Source organism: Zootoca vivipara, chromosome 3 (assembly GCF_963506605.1).
Source record: "Zootoca vivipara chromosome 3, rZooViv1.1, whole genome shotgun sequence".
In the NCBI taxonomy this organism is placed as follows: Eukaryota; Metazoa; Chordata; class Lepidosauria; order Squamata; family Lacertidae; genus Zootoca; species Zootoca vivipara.
Genome location: NC_083278.1, coordinates 30,918,881 through 30,943,560, shown reverse-complemented (window position 1 = coordinate 30,943,560; position 24,680 = coordinate 30,918,881). Strand labels below are relative to the sequence as shown.

Sequence of the window (24,680 nt, the reverse complement as noted above, 5' to 3'; positions counted from 1 at the left end):
TTACCTCACAGGGTTGTGAGGCTCAACACAATATTATAATAATAATAATAATAATAATAATAATAATAATAATAATAAATTATTTATACCCCGCCCATCTGGCCAGGTTTCCCCAGCCACTCTGGGCGGCTTCCAACAGAAAAATAAAACACAATAATCTATTAAACATTAAAAACCTCCCTAAACAGGGCTGCCTTCAGATGTCTTCTGAGAGTCTGGTAGTTGTTTTTCTCTTTGACATCTGATGGGAGGGCGTTCCACAGGGCGGGCGCCACTACCGAGAAGGCCCTCTGCCTGGTTCCCTGTAACTTGGCTTCTCGCAACGAGGGAACCGCCAGAAGGCCCTCGGTGCTGGACCTCAGTGTCCGGGCAGAATGATGGAGGTGGAGACGCTCCTTCAGGTATACTGGACCGAGGCCATTTAGGGCTTTAAAGGTCAGCACCAACACTTTGAATTGTGCTCGGAAACGTACTGGGAGCCAATGTAGATCTTTCAAGACCGGTGTTATGTGGTCTCGGCGGCCGCTCCCAGTCACCACTCTAGCTGGATTAGTTGTAGTTCTGGATTAGTTGTAGTTTCCGGGTCACCTTCAAAGGTAGCCCCACGTAGAGCGCATTGCAGTAGTCCAAGCGAGAGATAACTAGAGCATGTACCACTCTGGCGAGACAGTCCGCAGGCAGGTAGGGTCTCAGCCTGCGTACCAGGTGGAGCTGATAGACAGCTGCCCTGGACACAGAATTGACCTGCGCCTCCATGGACAGCTGTGAGTCCAAAATGACTCCCAGGTTGCACACCTGGTCCTTCAGGGGCACAGTTACCCCATTCAGGACCAGGGAGTCCTCCACACCTGCCCCCTGTCCCCCACAAACAGTACTTCTGTCTTGTCAGGATTCAACCTCAATCTGTTAGCTGCCATCCATCCTCCAACCGCCTCCAGGCACTCACACAGGACCTTCACCGCCTTCACTGGTTCTGATTTGAAAGAGAGGTAGAGCTGGGTATCATCCGCATACTGATGAACACCCAGCCCAAACCCTCTGATGATCTCTCCCAGCGGCTGCATGTAGATGTTAAAAAGCATGGGGGAGAGCCCAGGGGTCTGAACACTCATCCCCCCACCACCACCACTCTCTGAACACGGCCCAGGAGGAAGGAGCGGAAACTGGGAAATGCTTTGCAAATTTGCTCTAGAAATGATTCTCAATGCTTGTAGCAATTTATCCATGTTGCCAATATATAACAATACAGATATTTGAAACCCTCCCCCAAAAGTTGTGTAGGTCTTTGTTCATGTTGTTCCATAGCCAAATGTCAAAACTCTCACTAGTAGCATCATTCCAATCCTGTTAGGTCTTGCTACTAACTTCTGAATACAGTCATACCTCATGTTACATCCGCTTCAGGATGCATATTTCCAGGATACGGACATGCTGAACCCAGAAGTCCCAGAACGGGTTACTTCCGGGTTTGACAAGCATGCGCAGAAGCGCCGAATTACGTCACGCGCCTGTGCAGACGCGGCGCTTCAGGATGCGGCCTTTTCATGTTGCGAACGGGCCTCCAGAACAGATCCCGTTCGCAACCAGAGGTACCACTGTATAGTGCTTGTTGCTGCTGAGGTCAGTGAGGCTTGCTGCCTCTTCAGTGCGCTTAAATTGCAGACCTTTGAAAAGCCATTTCCCTCAGTGTTTTTATAATCACCACCTAATGTGATAGGCTAAGTCCAGGTCACATGATCAACAGGTGCCCTTCCAGTACAGGACAATTCTTGGCAAGCAGGTCACGTGACATGTTCACAACAAGCAGGATCAGTTTTGCGTGTTGTCATTTCAACAGGGCTTTGCGGTAATGATGGCAGCTTCTGCTTGTCAAAAACAAGTCATGTGACCGGCTCATTTGCAGCCTGATCCAAATTATGGTAGTGAATGAGTCACTAGAAATACAGTGTGGGGAGATAGTTCATGGCAATATTGCCAAACCAAAAAGAAGCATTATAATCAGGTAGTAGAGACACTGAGTACTTTTCTCAGTATTCCCTTGCCAGTGTTCTTTGGTGTAGGCGGGAAGGGTCACAACCCAACCCCCAGCTACAGTGGGGGTGGGAAATGGGAATAAAAACAAAAATCCTCACAGGAGCAGGACAATAATAACGGTCTTGTTTCTCAGAAATTTTCCAAATAGAAAAGTAAAAGATGACTAACCTAGCTGCAACTGGAGCTTCAGATAAACCAGCTGCTTTTTAGATATTTTTTTTAATAAAAAAAATATTCTCCTCCAGGCCAGTATTTCACAAAATGAAAAGGAAGTTTCTTACAAAAAATATAAGTTCACTGGTAGTGGGCTTTCTGAAACCAAGAAAACAAACAAAATGCCATATTGGTGCAGCAACAATTTTTACACCGAGATAAAAGATTCATAAAATAAAATCCAATAGAGCATGATATTTAATGCCAAAGGACTGAGCCAATTTTAAAGTGGGTAGTGTAACTTGATAGGTTAGAAGCACAAGATACAAACTGTTCAGCAAAGTAAAATCTAGGCAAGAATATTAATATACCTGTAGTTGGTGATGCGGAAATTAGAGATTTCCAATGCTATATGCTATATCAGGGGTCCCCAGACTACGGTCCGCGGACCAGATGCGGTCCAATTGGCCTCCCATTCCGGCCCGCGACGACCCCCGCCGCCCGTTGCCGCCGCCCGCTCTTGCAGCGCGCTGCGCGGCGGCGCACTTCCAGATCGGGAAAAAATCGCCGAAAATCGTTTCTGCGCATGCGTATGGGCCTCTCCCGACCCAGAAGAGGTCATTTCCGGTGCACTTCCGGGTCGGGGGAGGCCCATATGCATGCGCACAAACAATTTTCGGCGATTTTTCCAGCCTGGAAGCGCGCCACCGCACCAGTAAATGGTTTTGCGCATGCGCACTGGCGCGCACTCCCCCACCCTCCGGCCCACTGCGCGCGCACTCCCCCGCCCTCCGGCCCAAAGGCGGCTAAGTCTGGGGACCCCTGTGCTATATGCATTGTCAATAATTATGGGCTGGTTCATATGTACACAGTTCAAGAATCTTGTCAATTCACTGAGTGAGTGTGTACCCTGCCTACTCATCATATAGAGCAATGTGCAAAGTTGTCAGGATGCACATGTTTATGATCAAGTGTGATTTTTCTGCTTGAAAATTGTGATGGACTAAGCAAATTTTGGGGTGCAACACACTCAAATGTATCTTGCACCTCATGTTGCCTCATATGCATGTGCTTGCCTGTTTCCATACCCATATCTATGAGAACCCTGCACAGTAAATGTGTAAGCAGTCCTAAGTGACAACCTTAAATAATGTTGTTTCATTAACTTTCAAAATGTTTCATCTTCTTTTCAAGGGAATGCCTGGGATCCCTGGAGTTCAAGGAATAAAGGGAGAAAAGGTATTCATAAAGATATAGAATTATAATACTGCACTTTTTACACACACACACACATTCTGTGACTGCTTAAATTCTTTGGGTGGGTTCCACTGATGCCCCTTTCACTGATGGAAGACATCTGTCAGTGGAATGGATGGGGAGGGTGAGATCCATGAAACAGCAGGCGAGGTGTTGGGGGGAGGAGAGATTGTGCTGACATAACAATCTCCTTAGCACTACAGTGGTACCTCGGTTTACAAACACAATTGGTTCCGGAAGTCTGTACTTAACCTGAAGCGTACTTAACCTGAAGTGAACTTTCCCATTGAAAGTAATGGAAAGTGGATTAATCTGTTCCAGGTGGAGTACTCAACCTGAAGCGTACTTAACTCGAAGTATGAGTGTAATTGGTTCCGGAAGTCCGTACTTAACCTGAAGCGTACTTAACCTGAAGCGAACTTTCCCATTGAAAGTAATGGAAAGTGGATTAATCCGTTCCAGGCGGTCCGTGGAGTATTTAAACTGAAGCGTACTTAACCTGAAGCGAACTTTCCCATTGAAAGTAATGGAAAGTGGATTAATCCGTTCCAGACAGGTCCATGGAGTACTTAAACTGAAAATACTCAAACCAAGGCGTACTTAAACCGAGGTATGACTGTATGCTGAATTCAGTACTATGCTGAATTCTAGCTCTTACCATAGGGATGCAGTCTAGTTTATAGCCTTTAGTTTTAAAAGGTAATTGTGGGTTGTCACTGGTGTAGATGTAAAAAGGAGGAATGGGGTATTCTTTGGAATTCATTTTAAAAATGCTAAATTTATTTGAAATTTGTTCTTGCATTTCAGGGTGAAATTGGACCACCAGGGCATGAAGGAACAAAAGGATCACCAGGGACACCTGTATGTCTGTGGTATTGTATTTTAACAGTTTTTTTATTTAAAAAAATAGAATTATGGAATCAATAAGTTCATAAGGCTGAATCAAGCAAATGGGACAACTGTACAGTATAGACTTGATAATCAAATCCACTTTGTTGATCCTATTATTACTGCAGAAATTACAAACAATATTCACTTTGTTAAAAAAAAGGCAAGTGTTACAGTCCATTGAATATAACTGCACTAAATCATGCCTCAAGAATTAGAACCTTTAGGTCAATACTGTAAGCACACCATTCTGAATTGTATTACATTTACGGTGGGTATTGCGTGTAAACTTCCCCTAAAAAGGGGAAGCTGTCTGTTATCCCAAAGATACGTCGAAAGGCTTGCGTGTGAGCTTTCAAGAGGACAAATGTCACCCATTTATTTGGGAACTTGAAAACGATTGTTTCCAGTTTATTATACTCTTTTTATAACTACGAGGCGCCTCTGTTCTGATCTGGTAATAACTTCCACAAATGATCTCTTTTCCAGTGTGGATGGTATTAATTTTCAGCAGATGCTAGGCCTCATGGCAAGTGGTACATCTTTCATTTTGATGGTGGAGATGGTTTTGGAGGAGCTGGAGCGTTAGTCAGCTTTACAACTTGCGAATATGACTTCTGTTTGAATTACACTTACGAGAGACTTAATCAGCTGGAACCTTGATGATATATATAATATGGCACTAAGAGATTGCTGTTGCGAGTATCGGAGACAGTGGCCTGGCGCAGACATCTTGCTGGCCATCTCCCAGCCTTGGTCAGCAGATGGAGCTGGGAAGCGTGCTCTGTGTGTGTGTGTGTGTGTGTGTGTGTGTGTGTGTTTATATGCTCTCTCTTCCGCTTGAAAATCACTCCAAGTCTTCTTTGCTCAGAGTTATATTGTTATGCATTATATTTGCAATGCTCCTAGCTTCTCACCGGGAATGCCGTCTAGTTTATATCCTTTAGTTTTAAAAGGTAATCATGGGTTGTCACTGGTGTAGATGTAAGGAGGAGGAAATTCATGAAAGAAGAGGGGCAGGAGAGCAAGCGTGTGAGATTGTGGCATGCTCCTAATCTCCTCATGTACTTAGGTTGCTAGCTCATTAAGTCTGCACCAAGCCAATAAGGAAGCCAAATGGAGCGTAGGCTCTTGTGTGTGCTCTGGAGCACAAACAGGAACTTGGCATCAAAATGACAAAATTAGTTCACACGTGGATTGGAATTAAATTCTGCTCACAAGTGTGGAAAGCTATGAGAAACAACCTAAGGCTTGCAAATTTATCCAGCCAGCCAGCCATCCTGCAACCCTTTACATATAACATTGTCCTTGCATGTTGCAGCAACTTGCCTGTCAACCTTTATTTTCCTGGAGAAAAATAGGAACAGTTTTCAGTAGTAAATAATGTTGCTGTCATCTAGGCTGTTATGAGTTGGTGGAGGGTGGCAGACCCCTTTAGTCTCTGGATCCAGCAAAGGTTGAAAGCTAATCAAGACTTCTAATTCTGGGAAATGGCCAAGCTAGCTTCCTGCTGAGGCGATGGGGGATTAAGGGGCTTGGTGCCAAAAAAGGGACATGGGTGGGGGCCCTTCCCTCAAGAGATGAAGCCAATTGCAAAATTTAAAGTAGCAGTGATGTGAGCCAGCGAAAGGGGAATAAGCTGGATTAAGGGCCAGAGAGCAATGTTTGATGTCTGTTTGAATCCAAGGCGTGGCAATGGGAGAAACAACACCCTTTTGGGGGGTTGATGCTGTGAACCTCTCCATCGCAGGCTCAGGTTTTTATTTATGCATAAATAAACCAAATATCATAGAGACACTCTGTCATGCCTCATTCCCAAAGGAAACACAAACCCTGGGTAAGCTCCTGGAAACTATCCCTGGAATCTCACACTGCTTGGAGATTGGGATGGCATGCAAGATGGACCGTAAATATCCCACAAGTTTTATATTGTTTTATTATTGTTAGTAATTGCTGTCTGCAAGCTTTGCATTGCCTGTGTTCCAGGTTTAGATCTGCCCTGTGCTGTTGTGTTCCAATATGATTTCTATTTTCCTAATGTCTTAACTGACAGCTATTCTGGTTCCTATATTTTTGTGGGATTCATTTCCTGGAGGACTTATTACTATTTTTTATTACCAATTTAATTACCGAGCCATTTCATTGAATTACCAGTTCATTCCCATTTTATTCTGTCTCCATTTCCCTTTTAAGCATACATGTACTCACAATGCATGGAATATTTGAATATTGTGAGTGCCACAGAGGAAAATTGACCAAAATATAGAGTGGGTTTTTCCTTCTATTAGTCACAAAGTTTGTTCCAGAAAAGAACAGATGGAAATCCTGCTGACAGTTTATATGTAATACATTAGGGAAATTCAGTAATAAATTATTATTAAGTAACAATTATCCTCATTATGGTTGCCAGTTTCAATAATTTATTGATTTATCTGCCATAAGATTGGAAGGCAGTGTTGGTTAAATTATTTTGTTTTTACTCAAGTGGAAGCCTTACATATGAATTCTATTAAGTGATGAAACAACAATTTAATACATTTTATCTTATTTATTAAATTGTTGTTTCATCACTTAGGATTTCATATGTAAGGCTTCCACATACTGTGCAAGAAAAAGGATTTTAGTAAAGTACTGATTTTTTTAAAAAAAACCTTAGACTTTTCCTTTTAAGAAGTATAGAGAGCTACCTCTCATGACCTCATAAAACTCACAGGGATATCCTTATTTCAATTCCTTGTGCTTCAGTTGTGTGATAGAAAGAAGGCAGAACTGCTCAACACCTACTTAGCCACTGTCTTGACCCTTCGGGGCCAAACTAACAGAATGAAATACAATAGGGACAAATGTTAGATCCCGCATTTAGGCAGAAAGAAACAGCTGCACAAATATAAGATGGGGGGACACCTGGCTTACTAGTAGTACATGTGGAAAAGACCTAGGGGTCTTAGTGGACCACAGGCTTAACACAAGTCAACAGTGTGATGCAGCAGCTGTTCTAGGCTAACACTATTCTAGGCTGCATCAACAGAAGCCAAGTACCTCTACAATTCTATGATTCTATGAAGTATATGCTTTAATTCTGTCCCTAAATTTTAAGATCAAGACACAGTTTGCATATCTATTAAGATTTGACTGGGCAGGCTCTCCCTCTGATTATTTACTGGAGACTTTTATTTCTGTTTCTTAGGGTCTTCCTGGACATGAAGGATCATTGGGTTTACCTGGAGGGCCTGGGCCGAAGGTATGCTGTATGCCTCTAGGCTGAATGTTTAATGCCTTGTGATTTTAGCTTTTGAAGACATCAGTTTTAAGAAAGTGAGAGGGAATTAAAACATATAAGGAGCTCTGTATGCTGTGTAAGCATATTGAGTTTAGTCTTTGGGAACAAAGTTCTGGAAAACATGGCAACATCAGCAAATTAATGTGAGAAGCGAATGCTTCTTTGGTCACTATATTGTAGCTTACAGTAATTGCATGAAGGGCTCCATGCACAAAAAGGGGTTGCGAGGCCTCACTTCCAGCTGTATCCTTGAGGTCACATGATTCCTTAGTGCTGCTTCCTGATGTCCACATATTAATCAGGTACATCCCAGCTGACACAATCTGCACAGGGAAGCCTGTCTGATCAGGGTACCAGCTCCTGGGCCATCTGTGGTTTTCCCAAATCAGCATCTATGTTCATTTCCATGACCAGTAGCAGTTGGTAGGATGGTTGGCATGACATTGCTCACCTGGCTTCCCAGTGCTGAGCTTTGCTGCCAGTTACTGAGAGCACTCGAGGAGAGGTGGCAGGGAGGCACTACTTACAGTTCAGAATTCAAAACCCTGAAATTTCTGCCTAGTCTTAGCCACAGTTTGACAGGCATTTTTTTTTCTTGTAAGTTAACTGTTTAGGTAGGCGGTTCTCTTCCCAAGTGACTTCAAAGATTGCTTCATCAACCTGTCAAAATCATTATATTCACAGGGCAGCAAGGGTGAACAAGGGCAGCAAGGGAAATCGGGAGTGCCAGGTATTAAGGTAAATGTGGCTAAGTTTCAGTTTGTAATGATAACATCTTTGTGTTGAGAGCATCGATATAATACGAAAACTCAATTAGTGACTAATAGAAAAATTAACATTCTTGGTCTAAATCACAAAATATGCCTGCCCAGATTAGTTGATGAACTAACTTTCATTTAGTAGTTAGGAACTTGATCCATGGATTACACTATGATTGTGATCCAGTGGCTTGTCCTTCCAGGCATGAAAGAAGAGAAGGGGAGAGCCCAGGAACCCACGGTATGATGTAGGTTGTACTCAACGCAAGAAACCATGGTTTCCTACGTTGGTCCATTTCACATGCAACTGTAAGCCAAACAAACAAATGTGTGGGTTGCTGGAGAAAAGATCACCTCTGTTTTGCTCTTCCTCCAGACCTGCTACTGTTGAGATCAGCCATCGTTTGGCTTAGCATTACATCTCAACCTGACCTCATGGAGTGAGACAATCCATGAACCCTGGGTTCAGACATAATACAAAGCCAAACCATAGTTTAGCTCACAAACAGCATGGTAGCAGCAGGACCAGAGGAGTAACAAAGTGGCTGTGATCTTTTCTCCAGCAACCCACATATTTGCTTGTTTGTGCCAAGACATGGTTTGGGTTAGCATTATGTGTGAACTGGGTCTATGTCTTAACAGTCCTTTGTTCTGACATGTATAAACACCCAATTCAGTCATTCATTCATTTATTTATTTTTAAAAAGATTGCGCAGCAGAACAGGTTATCTTTACAAATGTGTATTTCCAAACCACTCTTTGCTGAGACAGCCCAAATGTACAGAACCCTTCCTTCACTCACCAATAGGCAGAGCTGCTCATAACTCTGCTGGATTATGAACCAGGTCCTCTTTGTAAAATAGTTCAATGTTTTTCTTAGATTAGTATTTTCAGTGGCTTAAGGAAAGCTTAACAGCAAAGCAAAATGTTCGTGATTTTTCTTTGGTACATATAGGATGGTTAAAGCAATGCATACCTTAATCATTCATTATATAATCTCAGATTTATAGAGCTGTTGTATTATTCAGGGAGAACAAGGGAGACCAGGTACTTCAGGTGAACCAGGCTATCCCGGGATACCTGGCACACAGGGTTTAAAGGTATGTCTGCTGCTGTTTAAAACACTCTGATATATAGAATAACTGCTAAGTGGTTTATGTTTTACAAGCACTCTGATTGCATTGCATGGTATTGCATGGTAATTACCTTTAACTATAAGAGCTAGATAACAGTCACCTCCATTCAGGATCACAATTTCTGAGTCTGTTGCCAGTTTCCATGCTTGTTCTGCTAACTTGTATTGATGAAAAATAGACGCAGTCCTAACTACTGTATACCTCTTAATCTCTGGCAATACTCTTCCTTAGTTCCTGTCAGTTCTTTCAAAAGAAGATACAACAAGAATCAAGGGCTGGATTATATGGTATATAATCAGAGACTGCAAGATACATGCCAATGGGTTAATTTTCACAGTTAATTTTATTTTATTATAGATTAATTTCATAAAATTTATACACTGCTTGATTGTGGGGGGACACACCCTCAAAGCTGTTTACAAAAGGTAAACCAGTAAAATCAAGGAAAATTCACTACCATACTTCAAAACATACAAAAGTTAAAATACTAAAACAGATTAAAATTACCTCAACATTCTAAGCATCTGGGTAGACTTGTCTAAACAATAACGATTTTCATTCAAATTAATTTAAGTTTATCTGTGCTAATGAAATAGGGACCACAGACAATTAAAAGGTTTTCTTCTTGATTGTATAACAGCTAATGAAGTTAAATGACATATATAGAAAACATAATTTTCGGGAGGGGGGGAGATGACAGCATTATGCTTCCCCTCCCCCATGTTATAAATGATACATGTGTTTTACTATCGACAATATTACTGACATTTTGTGTTTTATTCTTATTCATACTTTTTTAAAAAAAATATGGACTTAATTGCATTAAGAGGAAGGGGATCAAAGAGAAGCACAATTGATTATTATTTTATTACAAAGAATCAGATAGAGGGGAAATTACTGGCTGAGATTCTAGATGAAAGTTGTCCATTCTTGGACATTTTGGATTAGTGAGACTTCTAGTGGCCATTATGTGCATGAGATTGCACATTGCCTTGCCACAAACAGAAACACACTTATGTTAAGATTTCCATTCCCGTTTTCTTTCACAAGGATTTTGTGTAGTTGGAGAAAGCCTCTGTGGCTGACAGTTTGATGTTTTGTTGCTCTAGTGTAGTTACATATATTATTTTTATATATATTGTACGTGTGTATTACTTTTATTTCACCTATGTACATAATCATTGTAAATTACATTTCAACAAAAGTTGTTTTTTCCTCTTATTTTCAGGGAGATAAAGGAAACATTGGGGAAAGAGGCATCCAGGTATAAACTTTTCAACAGTTAAAATAACTTGGAATGCCTGGTTGCTGTAGATAGTTCACTCTATATGGCATTAGTATTTTTAAACGAAAATAATTACTCTTAACAAAATGTCAGAGCATGGTATGTCCCACAGACCAAGCAGTAGTCAATGTGGTGTCCTCCATATGTTCTTGGATTTAAACTCCCATCAGCTCCTCAGCTGTAATGACCAATAGTGAGGGATGATGGGAGTTGTACTTCAGTAACATCTGGAGGGTAGCGTGTTGGATACTCCTGCCACAGATCACATCAAGCATGCTGAGTTTTCCTCAGCATCATGGTGCAGTAATGGTGTTTGAATAAACCTGGATATAAGTTGCCCAAAGCCTGATCTAAAGGATTAACCACATCAATCTGAAAATGAAAAGTTACAATCTTTACAGTAATATTTTTTAACTTAAAAAAAATGGACGGAGATATAATTCTTTAATAGCCCAGCTAGGTTTAGGTTGATTTCTAAAGGAGAAATTAAGCCGCTACTACTCAAAACAAAATTTAGTTCCTAAAGGCAGTTGGGTAAAACAGGCAATTTATCTTCAGCTTCATGGAATATTTGACCATTGTCAAATAACAGAAGATTGACTGAAGGACATGCCAATTCTTGATCAATGTAATGTTTTGTATGTGGTGCTGCCTTTCGAGACCAAAATGTGTAGTGTGCGTGCGTGTGTGTGTGTGTGCGCACACACACATACACAAAAAACACACATTCAGAGCTATTTTTCTAGGAAAAGAGGTGCTGGAACTCACTATGAACACCTCCCTTGTTCTCTTATAATGGCAATGGAGCCTGCCTGAAAGGTTCCAGAACTGGGTTCCTGTGAGTTCCCCTGAAAAAAGCCACACACCCCCACACACCCTACACCTTCAGTTTGCATTTCAAACAACTGGTTTTCATCTCTAAAGCACTACATCTGAAGGATGCTTGCCCCAAGATGACTCTGCCTATCTGCTTGATGACATCAGAGGGTATTTTACCAGTCTTTCCACCTCTGGAAGTGAGGTTTGTGGGAACCAGAAAGAGACATTTTTTGTGGTGCTGATACATCTCCAAGGAGATGTCCAACTTGTGTCTTTTGTCACCTAGTTTAAATGCTCATTCGAAGCAGGCTATTTCTAATTCGGCTGTTTTGTTGTTGTTTTTTACTTGGCGGGCTTTACATTTCTGGTGTGGTGGTTGTTGTTTTCTACAGATAGTGGATGTATTGTATGATTTTGGTTTGCCCATTGCCAGCTGTTTCAAAGTATTGGGGAAAGGGGCATGTTAATAAATGCAAACAACACACTTTACTTTTTCATAAAATTGAAATAATTATTTTGTAATGCCTCTTTTTTAAAGGGTCAGAAGGGAGAAAGTGGCAGATCAGGTACTGCAGGCCAGAAGGTAAACCTTTTCCCTTTTTTAAAGAATTGACAAAAATTGCCTCATTACCTTCCTTTAGCAAAAGCACCTTCTAAGCAGAGTGATACTAATAGATCTGGAGCCAACCAGGGCACATATCTCTGAAATAGGGTGGCCTTCCTTTAAAATTAGTTTGGGGGGGGGGAATGTTTTGAGCCCTTAGATAACAGCATCAATAAACATTACATATCACTAGATGCTTGGCTAGCATGAAGCTGTGTTTTGGAGGGTATTTATCTAGCATATGACATTTTAATACAATATATATATATATATATTAGCCTTATGTTTGTAGATTTGAAACAGCATAGCAATAATAACTCAGCATCTGCTTATTAATATCTTCTGAAATTTTGATTCCCAAAGGGCGACACAGGATTAAATGGAGCTGAAGGACAGGTATGTGTTTGTGCTGCTGTTTTATATGCCCTGACACCTGCTTTCCCTGTGTCTGACTGCTTCATTTTAGCATACATTTTGTGCTGGCTATTGGTTTTGATTTTGTTGTTGAAAATACTTTTTATATAGAAAAGCAAGATACATGCTTTCAATAAATAATAAATATGTTGCCAGGTCACAACCCCTACTTTTCAGTATTATTATTTGATTGTAATTTATGATGGTTGTGAATAGTTTTTGATAATTTTATCATCTGTATGCTGTGTAAGTGAATATAATATATCTGGAAGACCATTTCAGATGGCATAATTCACATGTGCTCTGTGTTTTGCCTTTGTTTAATCTGCCCTCAGAAATACGTTCAGAATGAAAGGGATTTTTTTTAAAAAAACTGTATCAACTTAAGGATGTGTAGGGCGATGGAAGCTTTAACATTTTATAGAATTCATCAGGTAGAATGGAAAGGGAAAAAATGTTCAGTTATGTGCCAAGCATGCTGGCTTCCAATTGATTGCAGAAAGTTCACATTTAAAAGTTGAGAAACACATTCCTGATAGTGGGACATTGTAGACACAGCAGAAAGGAAGTTAAAAATACTAGATTTCGACAACTTTACTAACAATCCTTGTAGCCGGAAGTTAGTCAGCACCTAACGTTAAATGATATCCAACTAAGTCATACTTAGAGTAGATCTATTGAAATCTATGCAGTTAAATCTATGTTCGTTGCTGTCCTTAAGGTTGGAGTTAAGCGCATGTCAGGGGTTCTGGTGGAAGCTGGTTTCCCTTTTTCTATGCTCCCCACAACAGCTTTCCTGGCCTCTGAAAATGCTCCACCGAGGGTCAGAGGACCCTTTTGAATGGATGGATTGTAATGCTGGGGATTGGAAAGGGATTCTTCTAATATCAGGTGGCGACACCTTCCATGACTGGAACTGCCATTTCTGGAAATTGCCTCCCTCTTTCTTTTAAGTTCACAGCAGCCTTGCAATGTAGGCTAGGCTGAGAGACAGCACCGGGCATCCAGGGAATGGCATAGTAGGCTTTAAACTTAGTCTGATGCTGTGTATACTCTTAAATAAATATATCCTGTGCATTATTAAGTTGCGGTTTTATTTTCAGATTTTATGTCAATATTTTATTTTGAATTTTTTTTAAATATGCAGGAATCTTTCAATGCACAGTTTTGTTTTGTTTTCAAATCAGTAACAAGTTTAGCATTTTTAAAAAATGCATCTCTTTTTTTCTCGGCCAAATGGTAAAGCGTCGCTAAGAAAGGTCATGAACAGGATGTTGCTAGCTATTAAAAGCCAAGTAAATGCTTCTGAAAAATATACTTTCAGCAAACTTCTTGGCAAGTTCTACAAGCTGTTACAGTTTTCATTCACAAGCCTCACAGTAAACACTCTTCTGTTTGGATATAAATACTGTAGTTCTAGGAGCTTCTTTCTGAGACTTTTCCACACTGGCAAATAAACAGTAAAGAGGACAAAGACTGTTGGCCAGTAGCAGAAAGATAACAGAATCTATTATTACTGTGGTTTTTGTTTCTGCAGAAAGGTTTAAACTGTGTTAAATTTGTTTTGCCCTTTGTTATTTATGGGTGCTGCACAGGGGACCAAAACACTGGCAGTCGGGGTATAAATTGCCTGCATAAATGAATAGCACTCCTTTTAATAGCTAACACAGATGGTGAGTGCTGACAGGATTGCAAACAAAGTGGGAGACTTTGGATGAATCAGCACGTTCAGAAAAACTTGCAAAAGTACAAGGAAGCTTGCTTTTTTAAAAAAACAAAAACAAAAACAAAACAGAAACAGAAGACCCGAGCATGGTCAGTAACAGTGGCATATATGGGAAAACAGAGAATGTGAGGGGTAGGAAGAGTAGAATCGCTTGTTTTCAGGGAATGACTGACTGGAACCCTGAACAGAAGCACTCTTTGTAGACGGAAGAACATACCAAAACATTTTTTGAATGCAGGCCCCACTTCTGTATACGTACATTTGCATGGCTTACATCCATTTGATAAATAGTCAGTGCGAAGGGGGCTAAACTAATCTGTAAGGAGCTACACTGGCCTGGTTTGCACATTACACTTATCTATGGTTTACTGAACCACCTTTAACCCAAATTTGCATCTGGGGACCCATTATCTTCTTTTTACCATACAATTGAATGGTGGTAGTGCTGCTGTTGTCACCCACTTCAGACTACTAGACCATGACCCTGCAGTGGTCTCGACCTACTAGCTGAAGACCAAATATTAATTCGATCATCTGAACCTAGCCCAGCAGCTTTTGCTGTGGTTTAGTAGCCATGACAAACCACACTCATAAGCCATGATTTGGTTTTGGTTAATAAACCTTGGCTTACGTTAACCATGACTTAGCATTATAAGCTAATTAGTTCACTTTGTACAAGTACCTCTTCTTCAAAGCTTTTTTTAAAAAATGTTCTTAATGTCTCCTAAGATGCTCTTCAAATAACCACCAGGTGTCTTATAAGCAAAAAAGTCTGTGTAAGGTCTGCCTTTACATTATTCCATTTGGCTAGAAAATTGAAATGGGGTTATTATACCCAACTAATAAGATATATTTGAATAATATTAAAGCTATAAAAAGCCATAACAAAACAAAATATAGAGGTTGGGAACATTGTAATGATTATAGAATCTAATCCATTGCAACTGAAGTGGCTTTGGCTTTATTTTTAAAAATTGTAGAACTCATTGTAGGTCACAGTCCAGCACAGAAGTTAAGGACATTTTGAGCCTGTGGAAAAACAATGAGCTTAAACACAGGCAACTCACTTTGATGAGGCTTTGTGGCTTTAATTATTCCCCCTTTATTAACATAACTTCATTTAGTAATGTCCCCTGGATACGATTAATTATCTCGGTGGTTTTCCTTCCGCATCACCTGTGCCTCTGGGTTTTAATCTTTTCCAGCTTCCATGACAGGCTAGGTGGTCTCCTGTGGTTACTTTAATTGGCACATCATGAAAAAGAGTCCACAGGGATTGGGGAGACAACAATTCATTTTCTTGTTCTTGCATCATTCAGGGATGTTTAACATTGATTTAGTATACCCTTCCTCAACCTGGTGTCCTCCAGCTGTTGTTGGGCTCTCAACTCCTATCAGTCAACCCCATCCTATCCCATTGGACAGGAATGATGGCAGTTGTAGCCCAAAACATCTAGAAGGAACAAGGCTGCAGGAAGCCTGGACTAGTATATGAAATGGTTTCATTGGGATTTAGATGTTACCGCATACATAATTAGAGAGTGAAACTTGCTAATAAAAATATTTTCTTTTTTGTTCATTAGCTGACCATATTATAGCATGCATGTTTTTCATTTTTAAAAAAATGAAAACATGCTCACCGTGAGTTGTCAGGTGTTGGCTATTGCAGTTATTACCTTTAATTTCAGAAAGGCGAGAAAGGAGATCCTGGTATGAGTGGCTTCACTGGGCAGAAGGGAGAACCAGGAGTTACTGGTTTGATTGGCCCACCGGGCCCAAGAGGAGGACAAGGAGAGAGGGGATCTCCAGGAACTCCGGGGGCAGATGGAAAACCTGTATGTATGCCACCTGAGATGACTTTTTCATGCTGATCAATTTCTTTTTTAAAACGAGCTCATGTAACCTTTTTAATGCTTTTCTGTTCAATTTAGGGAAGAGGCTTTTCTGAAGAATTTATTCGGCAAGTCTGTGCAGATGTGCTGAGAAGTGAGTCCTCCTATTGATTCACAGTGCTGCACTGTAGTCACCTTGCTGGAATGCACCTGTGTGAGCTTTAGGACATGTGCCTAAATTTCCTACAAAGGGGTGGAGAACCTTTCTGGCCCAATGAGCCAGATCTTTATCTCCCTGCATACCACCCTTGGGGTCCAATCTTGACAGGTGCTTGACACTTATCAAAGTTGATCTGTAGGTGTGAGGAGAGATAGTTGAAAGGGCTTGCTCAGCCCTGTGCACAAGGTTTCTCAAATGTCTGAAAACCAGCTGATGAGTGTTTGGGAAGCCCTGCATGCAAAGCTGAGCAAGCTTTTGGCAAGTGCCAAGTGTAGGGGTGGCAAGGTTTTTGCACAGGGTTTGGGAAGCAGGGTTTGGCAGTTCCTGCAAATCCCCCTTTGTTCAAGCCCTGCATCCATCATATATGACTTCAGGGATAAAGCAGGTGAGTGTGGCTTGCCTGGAAGAGCCTTGCAGACCAAGTGGGGAGACCGGGTTGGCCAAATCTGGCCTGTGAACTGGAGGTTCTCCACCCCTGCTCTACAGTGTGCAGAGGTTTAAAGGGAATACATGATCATGAGCCAGTCAAAACTAAGGGAATTTAAATCTGACTGATCTCAAGGGGTGAGCATATGCATAAATTTCCCACTGTAATAAGTGGAGCTTTTTTATTACATGGCATAACTAGATCTCAATTTGACCAAGATGCAAAAGTATTTTCAAACAATTTGATATGGTTTGGTGTTTGGTTAGCTTTGTGTATTGATGGTGAGACCCTTTGGTCTAAGCATTTTTATCTGAATTCCCCTTAGCCCAGTTGCCTACAATACTTCAGAATGGGAGGCTACAACACTGCGATCATTGCCAGTCTCGTGGCCCTTCCCCAGGGCCTCCTGGTCCACCAGGCCCACCTGGCCAAGAAGGTCCTCGAGGGTTTCCTGGCTTGCCAGGAAATGATGGTGTTCCGGGCCTCACAGGAGCTCCTGGGCGTCACGGATCTCGTGGACCAAAAGGTAATTGTCTGTATGCCTCATGAAACAAAATTCTCTGTCCAGCCTAGAGGATGTGAAAAACTTGAGCTTGCACATTGTCAGTCAGCAGGCTTAGCCACAGGCAATCCATAGAGCCCCCAGGTTGCATCATCTCTCCATTCTCAATCTGGCTCCTCTTCTTCTTTTATAAAAAAAACTCAAAGGGATTGAAGCTGCCTTATACTAAGTCCATAGCTGCCAAGTTTCCCCTTTTCTTGCGAGGAAGCCTATTCAGCATAAGGGAAAATCCCTTAAAATAAGGGATAACTTGGCAGCTATGACTAAGTCCATCTAACTCAGTGTGGTCTACACTGATGGGCAGTGGCTCTCTAGGGTTTCAGAAGGAGAACTTTTTGTTATTGCCCACACTTCAATGGACCTAACCATGAAGTAAGTCTGTAATATGATTGCTATTCTATAGCTTGATCCTATGCTGTCTCAATGGAGCTGAAACCCAAAAAAGTATGCATATTTGGAAAGCTACCTGTACAGTGGATGCTCGGATTGCGGCGCTTGCAATTTGGTGCTTCTGCCCATGCGCATGTGCTGAAACCCAGAAGTAACCTGTTCCGGTACTTCTGGGTTCGGAGCGCAACCCAAAAAGACGCAACCTGAAGCAGCTGTAGCCCGATGTATGACTGTAGAGGGATTTAGGGCCTTTGAATTATAATCTTCACCATACTGTCTTCACATCAGGCACAAGGGACCAGCAAGTTTCTGCAGAGCTGCTGTTTTAAACATTCTGATTGTCTGTTTTTTTAAGACAGTGTCTTTTACTAAAGACGGGGTTCTATTTTAGTGAAGGAATATCTTACCCCCCCAAAAAAAAACCCTACTGCTAAAAAACACGTAGATTATAATGTTTGTCCCGCCCCCAAAATACATTCCATGAACCAAAAATTGTGGTGAAATGGTTGCACATAGCTCTGCTTACCATTAGTAGGAGGATTACATTAACACTTTAATTTGAAGTGCATGAAGGTTTACATTTCCGAATCCTGTTCCTTTCACGGTTCAATCCTATCATATCCATTAGGATACTAGGAGGAAGGTGTAAATCAAGAGAAATGAAAGTGTTACTATCTTTTAAACTGTCACAGCTTGGGCTTTGTTCATTAAAACACACGTGTTTGCCCATTTTATTGACAAGTGAATTGATCAAATAAAGAAATAGTGCTTCTGTAACATTGCAGGTGGCGCTGTGGGACGCAGGTGGCACTGTGGGTTAAACCACAGAGCCTAGGGCTTGCCGATCAGAAGGTCGGCGGTTCGAATCCCCGCGACGGGGTGAGCTCCCGTTGCTCAGTCCCAGCTCCTGCCAACCTAGCAGTTCAAAAGCATGTTAAAGTGCAAGTAAATAAATAGGTACTGCTCCAGCGGGAAGATAAACAGTGTGTCCGTGTGCTGCTCTGGTTCGCCAGAAGCAGCTTTGTCATGCTGGCCACATGACCTGGAAGCTGTATGCCGGCTCCTTCGGCCAATAACACGAGATGAGCATCGCAAACCCAGAGTCAGTCACAACTGGACCTAATGGTCAGGGGTACCTTTACCTTTACCTTTAACATTGCTTCAGGTATTGTCTGTTGTTGTGTGTGAATTCATTTGAATTGTACAGTTTTATACATACAGTTTTTCTAGGACATTGGTGGCTAAACTTTTTTTGGTTTGTTCAGGGACCACATGCACTCCTTCCGAGGGTCACATGCCAGTGATGAGTGTGGCTGAATGTAGGTGTGACCACACCCCACACTCCTACTTGAACACATGCACACCCAGCTAGGCACCCAGTCCTTCATGCTAATCAGCTGAGAACGAGGGATGTATCACTCCCCTCTATTTATCACATCAATAAGATGACTGGGGAGGTGGTGATTTGTACCCCCATCTGGGTGCTGGGCTCTACATACCCCAGTGTTGTGTCTTTTTTAAATATATCTATATATAATTATTTGTTGCTACTGCCACCAAATTTGGTAGGATCAGGGGAGGAAGAGGAAAAAATGCTTTGGTAGGCTGGATGAGACCCCGAACTCGGCGTTCTAAGGGAAATTTGGGGACAGATTCATTCTCCCCCCCGCCCTGTTAATTTTTATTCCATCTACTTGAGGAATTGGGTGCATATGTTTTAAGCTGGAAAGCCTGGGAAATCTGCCACTTACCCCATGAGAGCTCTTTTCTTCATTAGCCAAGAGGGAGCAATTATGTGGAAAGTATTTTTGATGAAAGCAAAACCACCAGAACATATATTTTTAATCTGTTTAAAGAGGTACTATAAACTTCTGAACTTCAGATACAATAATAACAGTAAAACAAAACAAAACACCATTAAAGCAGCCCAACCCTAAAAGGGAACAATTTTTTACATATGTCTACTCAGAAGTAAACCCCATAGAGTGCAGTGGGGCTTACTCTGAAGCAAGTGGGTGTAGGACAGGCATCCCCAAACTCGGTCCACCAGATGTTTTGGGACTACAACTCCCATCATCCCTAGTTAACAGGACCAGTGGTCAGGGATGATGGGAATTGTAGTCCCAAAAACATCTGGAGGACCGAGTTTGGGGGTGCCTGGTGTAGGGTTACAGCCGGAATCTTATATTAGATTCTAGTAGAGGCCTACTTACCATTTATATGAAAGATTCCCCAAGAGTACTGAGATTCCTATGCAACAATAACAATGTTCTTATTCAGTAGCTGTCATTTCTCTCAAAGTTTTATGTACCAATGTACTACTGTATTCTTAAAACTTGAACCTTCTCCAACGCTTATTTCAAAAATTTTATCTGATGATCTTCTGTCTTCAATGCATGTGAAATATTTCCACACCACTTATGATCTTAGCCTCTTTTATCATGATAGTTATATTATTTATTGGGTTTATATTCTGCTCTCTCAGAACTGTTTCCTTCATTTGATCCTCCTGTGAGGCAGGTTACAACTGAGTGTGAGCCCAAGGTCACCCATTGAGTTCCAGTTGGGGTTTTCACTTCAGTCTCCTGAGTCCTAGGGCACAATTATATCATACGTCGCCTCTCTAATTATGCCTTTCTATCCTGAAAAAATAGTACCATATACTCCTGATACATGTTGACACACTTTGTTCCTGAATTAAAATTGGAGGCACACTTGATTTTTTTACAGGGCCAAAGGATATTTTTTATAATGTGAAACTTGCCAGCACTCAGAAAAGCCCACCACTGGATTTCTGCAGAAATTACTGATTTTGGCACATCTCTTATTGGCAAGAGGCGACACCAGAACAAGTGACTCAGGCAGACCTATGGACAGGCTCCTCTGAGGCTGCAGAATTCTGGTGCATGTTTGCATGCAAAATGGTCCAGTGGTCAAATCACACCCAATGCAGAAAAGCAGCAGAATTTCCCACCTCCCCTTCAGCACCTAATTAGATGGAGGCAGGGTGATTAGTGTTCAGCCATGCCAAAATAGGAACTCTCAGCTTGTGGAAATTCATTTTTTTTCAGTACACCGTTATGTCTTAGTGCACACTTTGGGAACTACTGACAATATGTATATTATGTCTGCCACTTTACAGGACTACCCGGGAAAAATGGAGCTAAAGGAAGCCAAGGAGTTGGGGTTCCTGGGATGCAAGGACCTCCGGGACCTCCAGGTATTGTTTGGAGAAGCCAGATAGCTTTGGAGCTAACGTGCTCTCTAAGATTGCACTTCTTAGCTGACCCTTTCAAAGAGTCACTTATGTTGGCTTTAGTGGGACTTTTCCACAGAAGCAGCCATCAGTACTACGGCTTGGAATTTAAAAATCAAATCAGTAGATCATCTTAATGCATCTACATAGCTGGTTGTTCCTCAGGGGAAAGCTGGGTGAACAGATGAATTTTAAGTAGGCACCTTAGTACCAGTATCGTAGCTGCCTGATTATCATTGGGAGGGTAATAATAATACCTTTATTGTCAATGTACAACCTGTGTACAATGAAATTAACCGAGCTCCCCTCCCCTCCACACAAACACTCAATCTCATTGCACTCTGTGTGCTTGTCGCACAGCACACCAACCCGGAAAGTCAATTGCACTATATTATTTTCCATTCAGCAGCCTAACAGCCCACAGATAGAAACTGTTTTTTAGCCTGTTGGTACGACTGATTATATTTCTATATCTCCTGCCTGAGGGTAGAAGATTAAAGAGGTGCTGGCCGGGGTGTGAATCGTCCCTGAGAATTTTTCTTCCTCTCCTAAGGCAACGATCCCTTGCAATGTCATGTAGCAGGCTGAGGGGACAGCCCATGATATCATGTGCTGTGTTCACCACCCTCTGTAAAGAATTTCTGTCCGTGGCTGTCAATACAATATGAGAGGACACCTTCTATTGTGGATCGGTAGAAGGAGGTCATAAATTGTTGTTTAACGTTGTTCTTTCACAAGACCCTGAGAAAATGAAGTCTCTGTTGGGCCTTCCTAACCACCTGAGTTATATTGTTTTTCCAAGTGAGGTCTTCACTAAGGTAAACTCCCAGGAATTTAAAGGAAGAGACTCTCTCCACACACACACATACCCTGATATACAATGGGGCTAGTTCTCCTCTCTTCCTCCGAAAGTCCAATACCATCTCCTTTGTCTTGCTAATATTTAGGTGCAAGGTATTCTCTAAGCACCATGTAGATACTTCTTGAACCTTCCCCCTGTATGCTGATTCATCTCCACCTGTAATTAGACCCATTATGGTAGTATCATCTGCAAACTTAATAATTACAGTGGATGGATCAGATGAAATACTGTCATATGTATACGAGTACAGGTAGGGACTCAGCACACAAGGGTTATGTATGTACTGTCAATAGGGCAATTCCTTCTTGCTGAGCATTCTGCATTAGCTACAGTACCCAGGCTAACCTTAAGGAAAGCTCCACATAAGGTTGCATTGCAGAAATCCAGTAAAAAACCAGTGCCTCGACTACCAAAGCTAAACTATCCCAATTCAGAAACAACCGGAGCTGCCACAGTGGTCAAAGCTTGCAGAATACACAATGAAGCTAACTGGGCCTCCAGTGACAAAGAGGAAACCAGGAGGGAGCACTCCCAAGCTACATATCTGCTCCTCAAGGAGGAGTGTAACCCCATCCAGGGCATGCAGCTGGTCTATTTATCAGACCTGGGAACTGCTCGCAAACATGGTCTTACCAGGATTCCATCTCACTTTATTGATGCACATCAAGTCCACTGCTAAACCTTAGTAGAGGTCCAGATCTTTTTGCTGGGTGATGGACATCAGCCCAGGTGCTCTGCTTTCTGGATGATGCTCCTGTGTACTAGGGCTGCCTGGGTGGCACACACTCCTCTCTTACTGCAACACCCAAGACACCTTCATGTGTTATTCACTTCAGCGCCTTTAAACCTAAAAAAGTAAATACTTAATCAGGCAGGGTGGATTATGCTAGAAATCTTTAACAAATTGTGATACCTTACTGGCACTAAACACTCTCCATGTATATATTTCATACATTGTTAAGGTCCTGAAGGTCCGCCTGGAATAAGTAAAGAAGGATATCGTGGAGAACCTGGGAAGCCAGGTAAAGATGGAGACCGTGGAAATCCTGGAATTCCTGGACAAACTGGACCGCCTGGCATCTGTGACCCATCTTTATGCTTCAGTGTAATTGTAGGAAGAGATCCATTTAGAAAAGGACCAAACTATTAATTTGGGATGTGTTAGGGGCAGACTAGACCTGGTGCTTGTCTTCAACAATCTTTCAAGTCTCAGGAAGATGACTGGCAATAATCCTCTTTCCCAGAAACTAAAGTACCTCTGATGTGTAATGTAATATGGTAAAATATTCCATATTAAATTTAAGACTCTAAATATGTGTTGGGCCTATGGGCTAATCAAATAACATGTTTCCCATCCAGTTAAGCTTAGTTATCACTGTACATTTAAAAACAATGAAACCATAGTTGTCTTTTATTTAAATCCCATTGCTATCAGTCATGACTAACTTTATCTGGACTGGAGAGTGAATTTTAACTGAATGATACTGTTGAAGTCCATTGGCAACACTGCTGGAAGCCGGATTGGGTCCTCAATGCTTCTTGATTAGCTGTATACCACTGTGAAGTATTTTTTTTATCCAGCCTAAATATACAGCATCTGAATTTTAATGGAACATGGCTGGTTTTTATTTCATATGTTTGTCTATTTCATCCATTTGTGTATGTTTCATATTTTTCTGGTTATCAGTTTTCATTTGAAAAATGTATGAATTCAAGTCTTTTTTAAAAAATAAAAAACAACAACCCCCATGTTGTCCTCAAAACAACCATGAAACAATCCAATCATACATTTCTATCTGCAAGTAAAGAAACCTCTAGAGGCACCTTAAAAAAACTTAAAAATGCATTTTATATATATATAAAAGGTTTCTAATTATATTCTGGCCAAGGTTTTATTTTTTTTATCATACTGTTGCACAACCAAGCTTAACCATATTTAATTTTTTTTCAGCTGACTATAGAACTGGGTATTTTTGCTATGCTCCATAGGACTGCAGTTGTCAAACAAAAGTTTACAAGCTGTGCTTTATGCTTACTACATAATTACAGTGCTTTTTTACGCTGCTTCTTTGTACATTTTAATGAAGGCATTTCTGTGTTTATTTTGTAAAATGAGATGCAATCAAGAAGCACTGCTGGCATCCTAATTCAGTTGTACAATTTCTATCCGAAGTTGACGCTATTTTAAGCATTAACGCAAAAAGTATTTTATTGCACCTACGCAAAGATTTATAATTGGCCTTTGGTTGTTGTTTTCCGTCATTAGTAATATGCTTGACATTCAAGGTAAAACGATTTTTTAAAGATTTTTTGGTAATAAAAGCAGTTTTTTCACTTGTTGAGCTGAGTTTTATTATTCACGTGAATTATGTTCTACAGAGCATTATTCGCCCAACTGCATATGAACAAGATAAAGGCAACAATGTCCAGACTGGACAGCATTCTGCTCACACATTCTGATTCCCCCTGGTAGAAACAACAGATATTGGTAATATTAAAATCACAGACCACGCCCCAGTAGAAGCTACACTCAGGAGAGGAAGCACAAACTACCCCCATCATGGTCCTTCAGCCCCATCCTAACCACAAACCAACTGGCTAAAAAGAGTCTCTTCAAAACTACTTTAAGGACAATGATGTGGGCGACATGACCCCCACCCTCTGGGACACCATGAAAGCAGTAATCAGACGAGACTGCATAAAATAGGGCACCCCTTTAAAATTGGTAGATTACATTACAACCCTCTCGTCAGACTACAAACAGGAGCCAAAAAGCT

The 24,680-nt window shown here is 41.3% G+C and overlaps 1 protein-coding gene across 1 annotated transcript in view; it reads left to right on the top strand.

Moving 5' to 3' along the window:
• Nucleotides 1-24,245, top strand: part of COL21A1 (collagen type XXI alpha 1 chain) — an 85,418-nt gene extending 61,173 nt beyond the window's left edge. The window contains exons 18-30 of the mRNA XM_035109767.2: nucleotides 3,382-3,426; nucleotides 4,252-4,305; nucleotides 7,520-7,573; nucleotides 8,297-8,350; nucleotides 9,399-9,470; nucleotides 10,735-10,770; nucleotides 12,149-12,193; nucleotides 12,578-12,610; nucleotides 16,043-16,189; nucleotides 16,286-16,340; nucleotides 17,159-17,359; nucleotides 20,928-21,005; nucleotides 22,866-24,245. Coding sequence (XP_034965658.2) covers nucleotides 3,382-3,426; nucleotides 4,252-4,305; nucleotides 7,520-7,573; nucleotides 8,297-8,350; nucleotides 9,399-9,470; nucleotides 10,735-10,770; nucleotides 12,149-12,193; nucleotides 12,578-12,610; nucleotides 16,043-16,189; nucleotides 16,286-16,340; nucleotides 17,159-17,359; nucleotides 20,928-21,005; nucleotides 22,866-23,053 — 1,062 coding nt within the window. The 3' untranslated portion in view covers nucleotides 23,054-24,245. The remainder of the gene's footprint in view (nucleotides 1-3,381; nucleotides 3,427-4,251; nucleotides 4,306-7,519; nucleotides 7,574-8,296; nucleotides 8,351-9,398; nucleotides 9,471-10,734; nucleotides 10,771-12,148; nucleotides 12,194-12,577; nucleotides 12,611-16,042; nucleotides 16,190-16,285; nucleotides 16,341-17,158; nucleotides 17,360-20,927; nucleotides 21,006-22,865) is intronic.
• The last annotated feature ends 435 nt before the right edge of the window (nucleotides 24,246-24,680 follow it).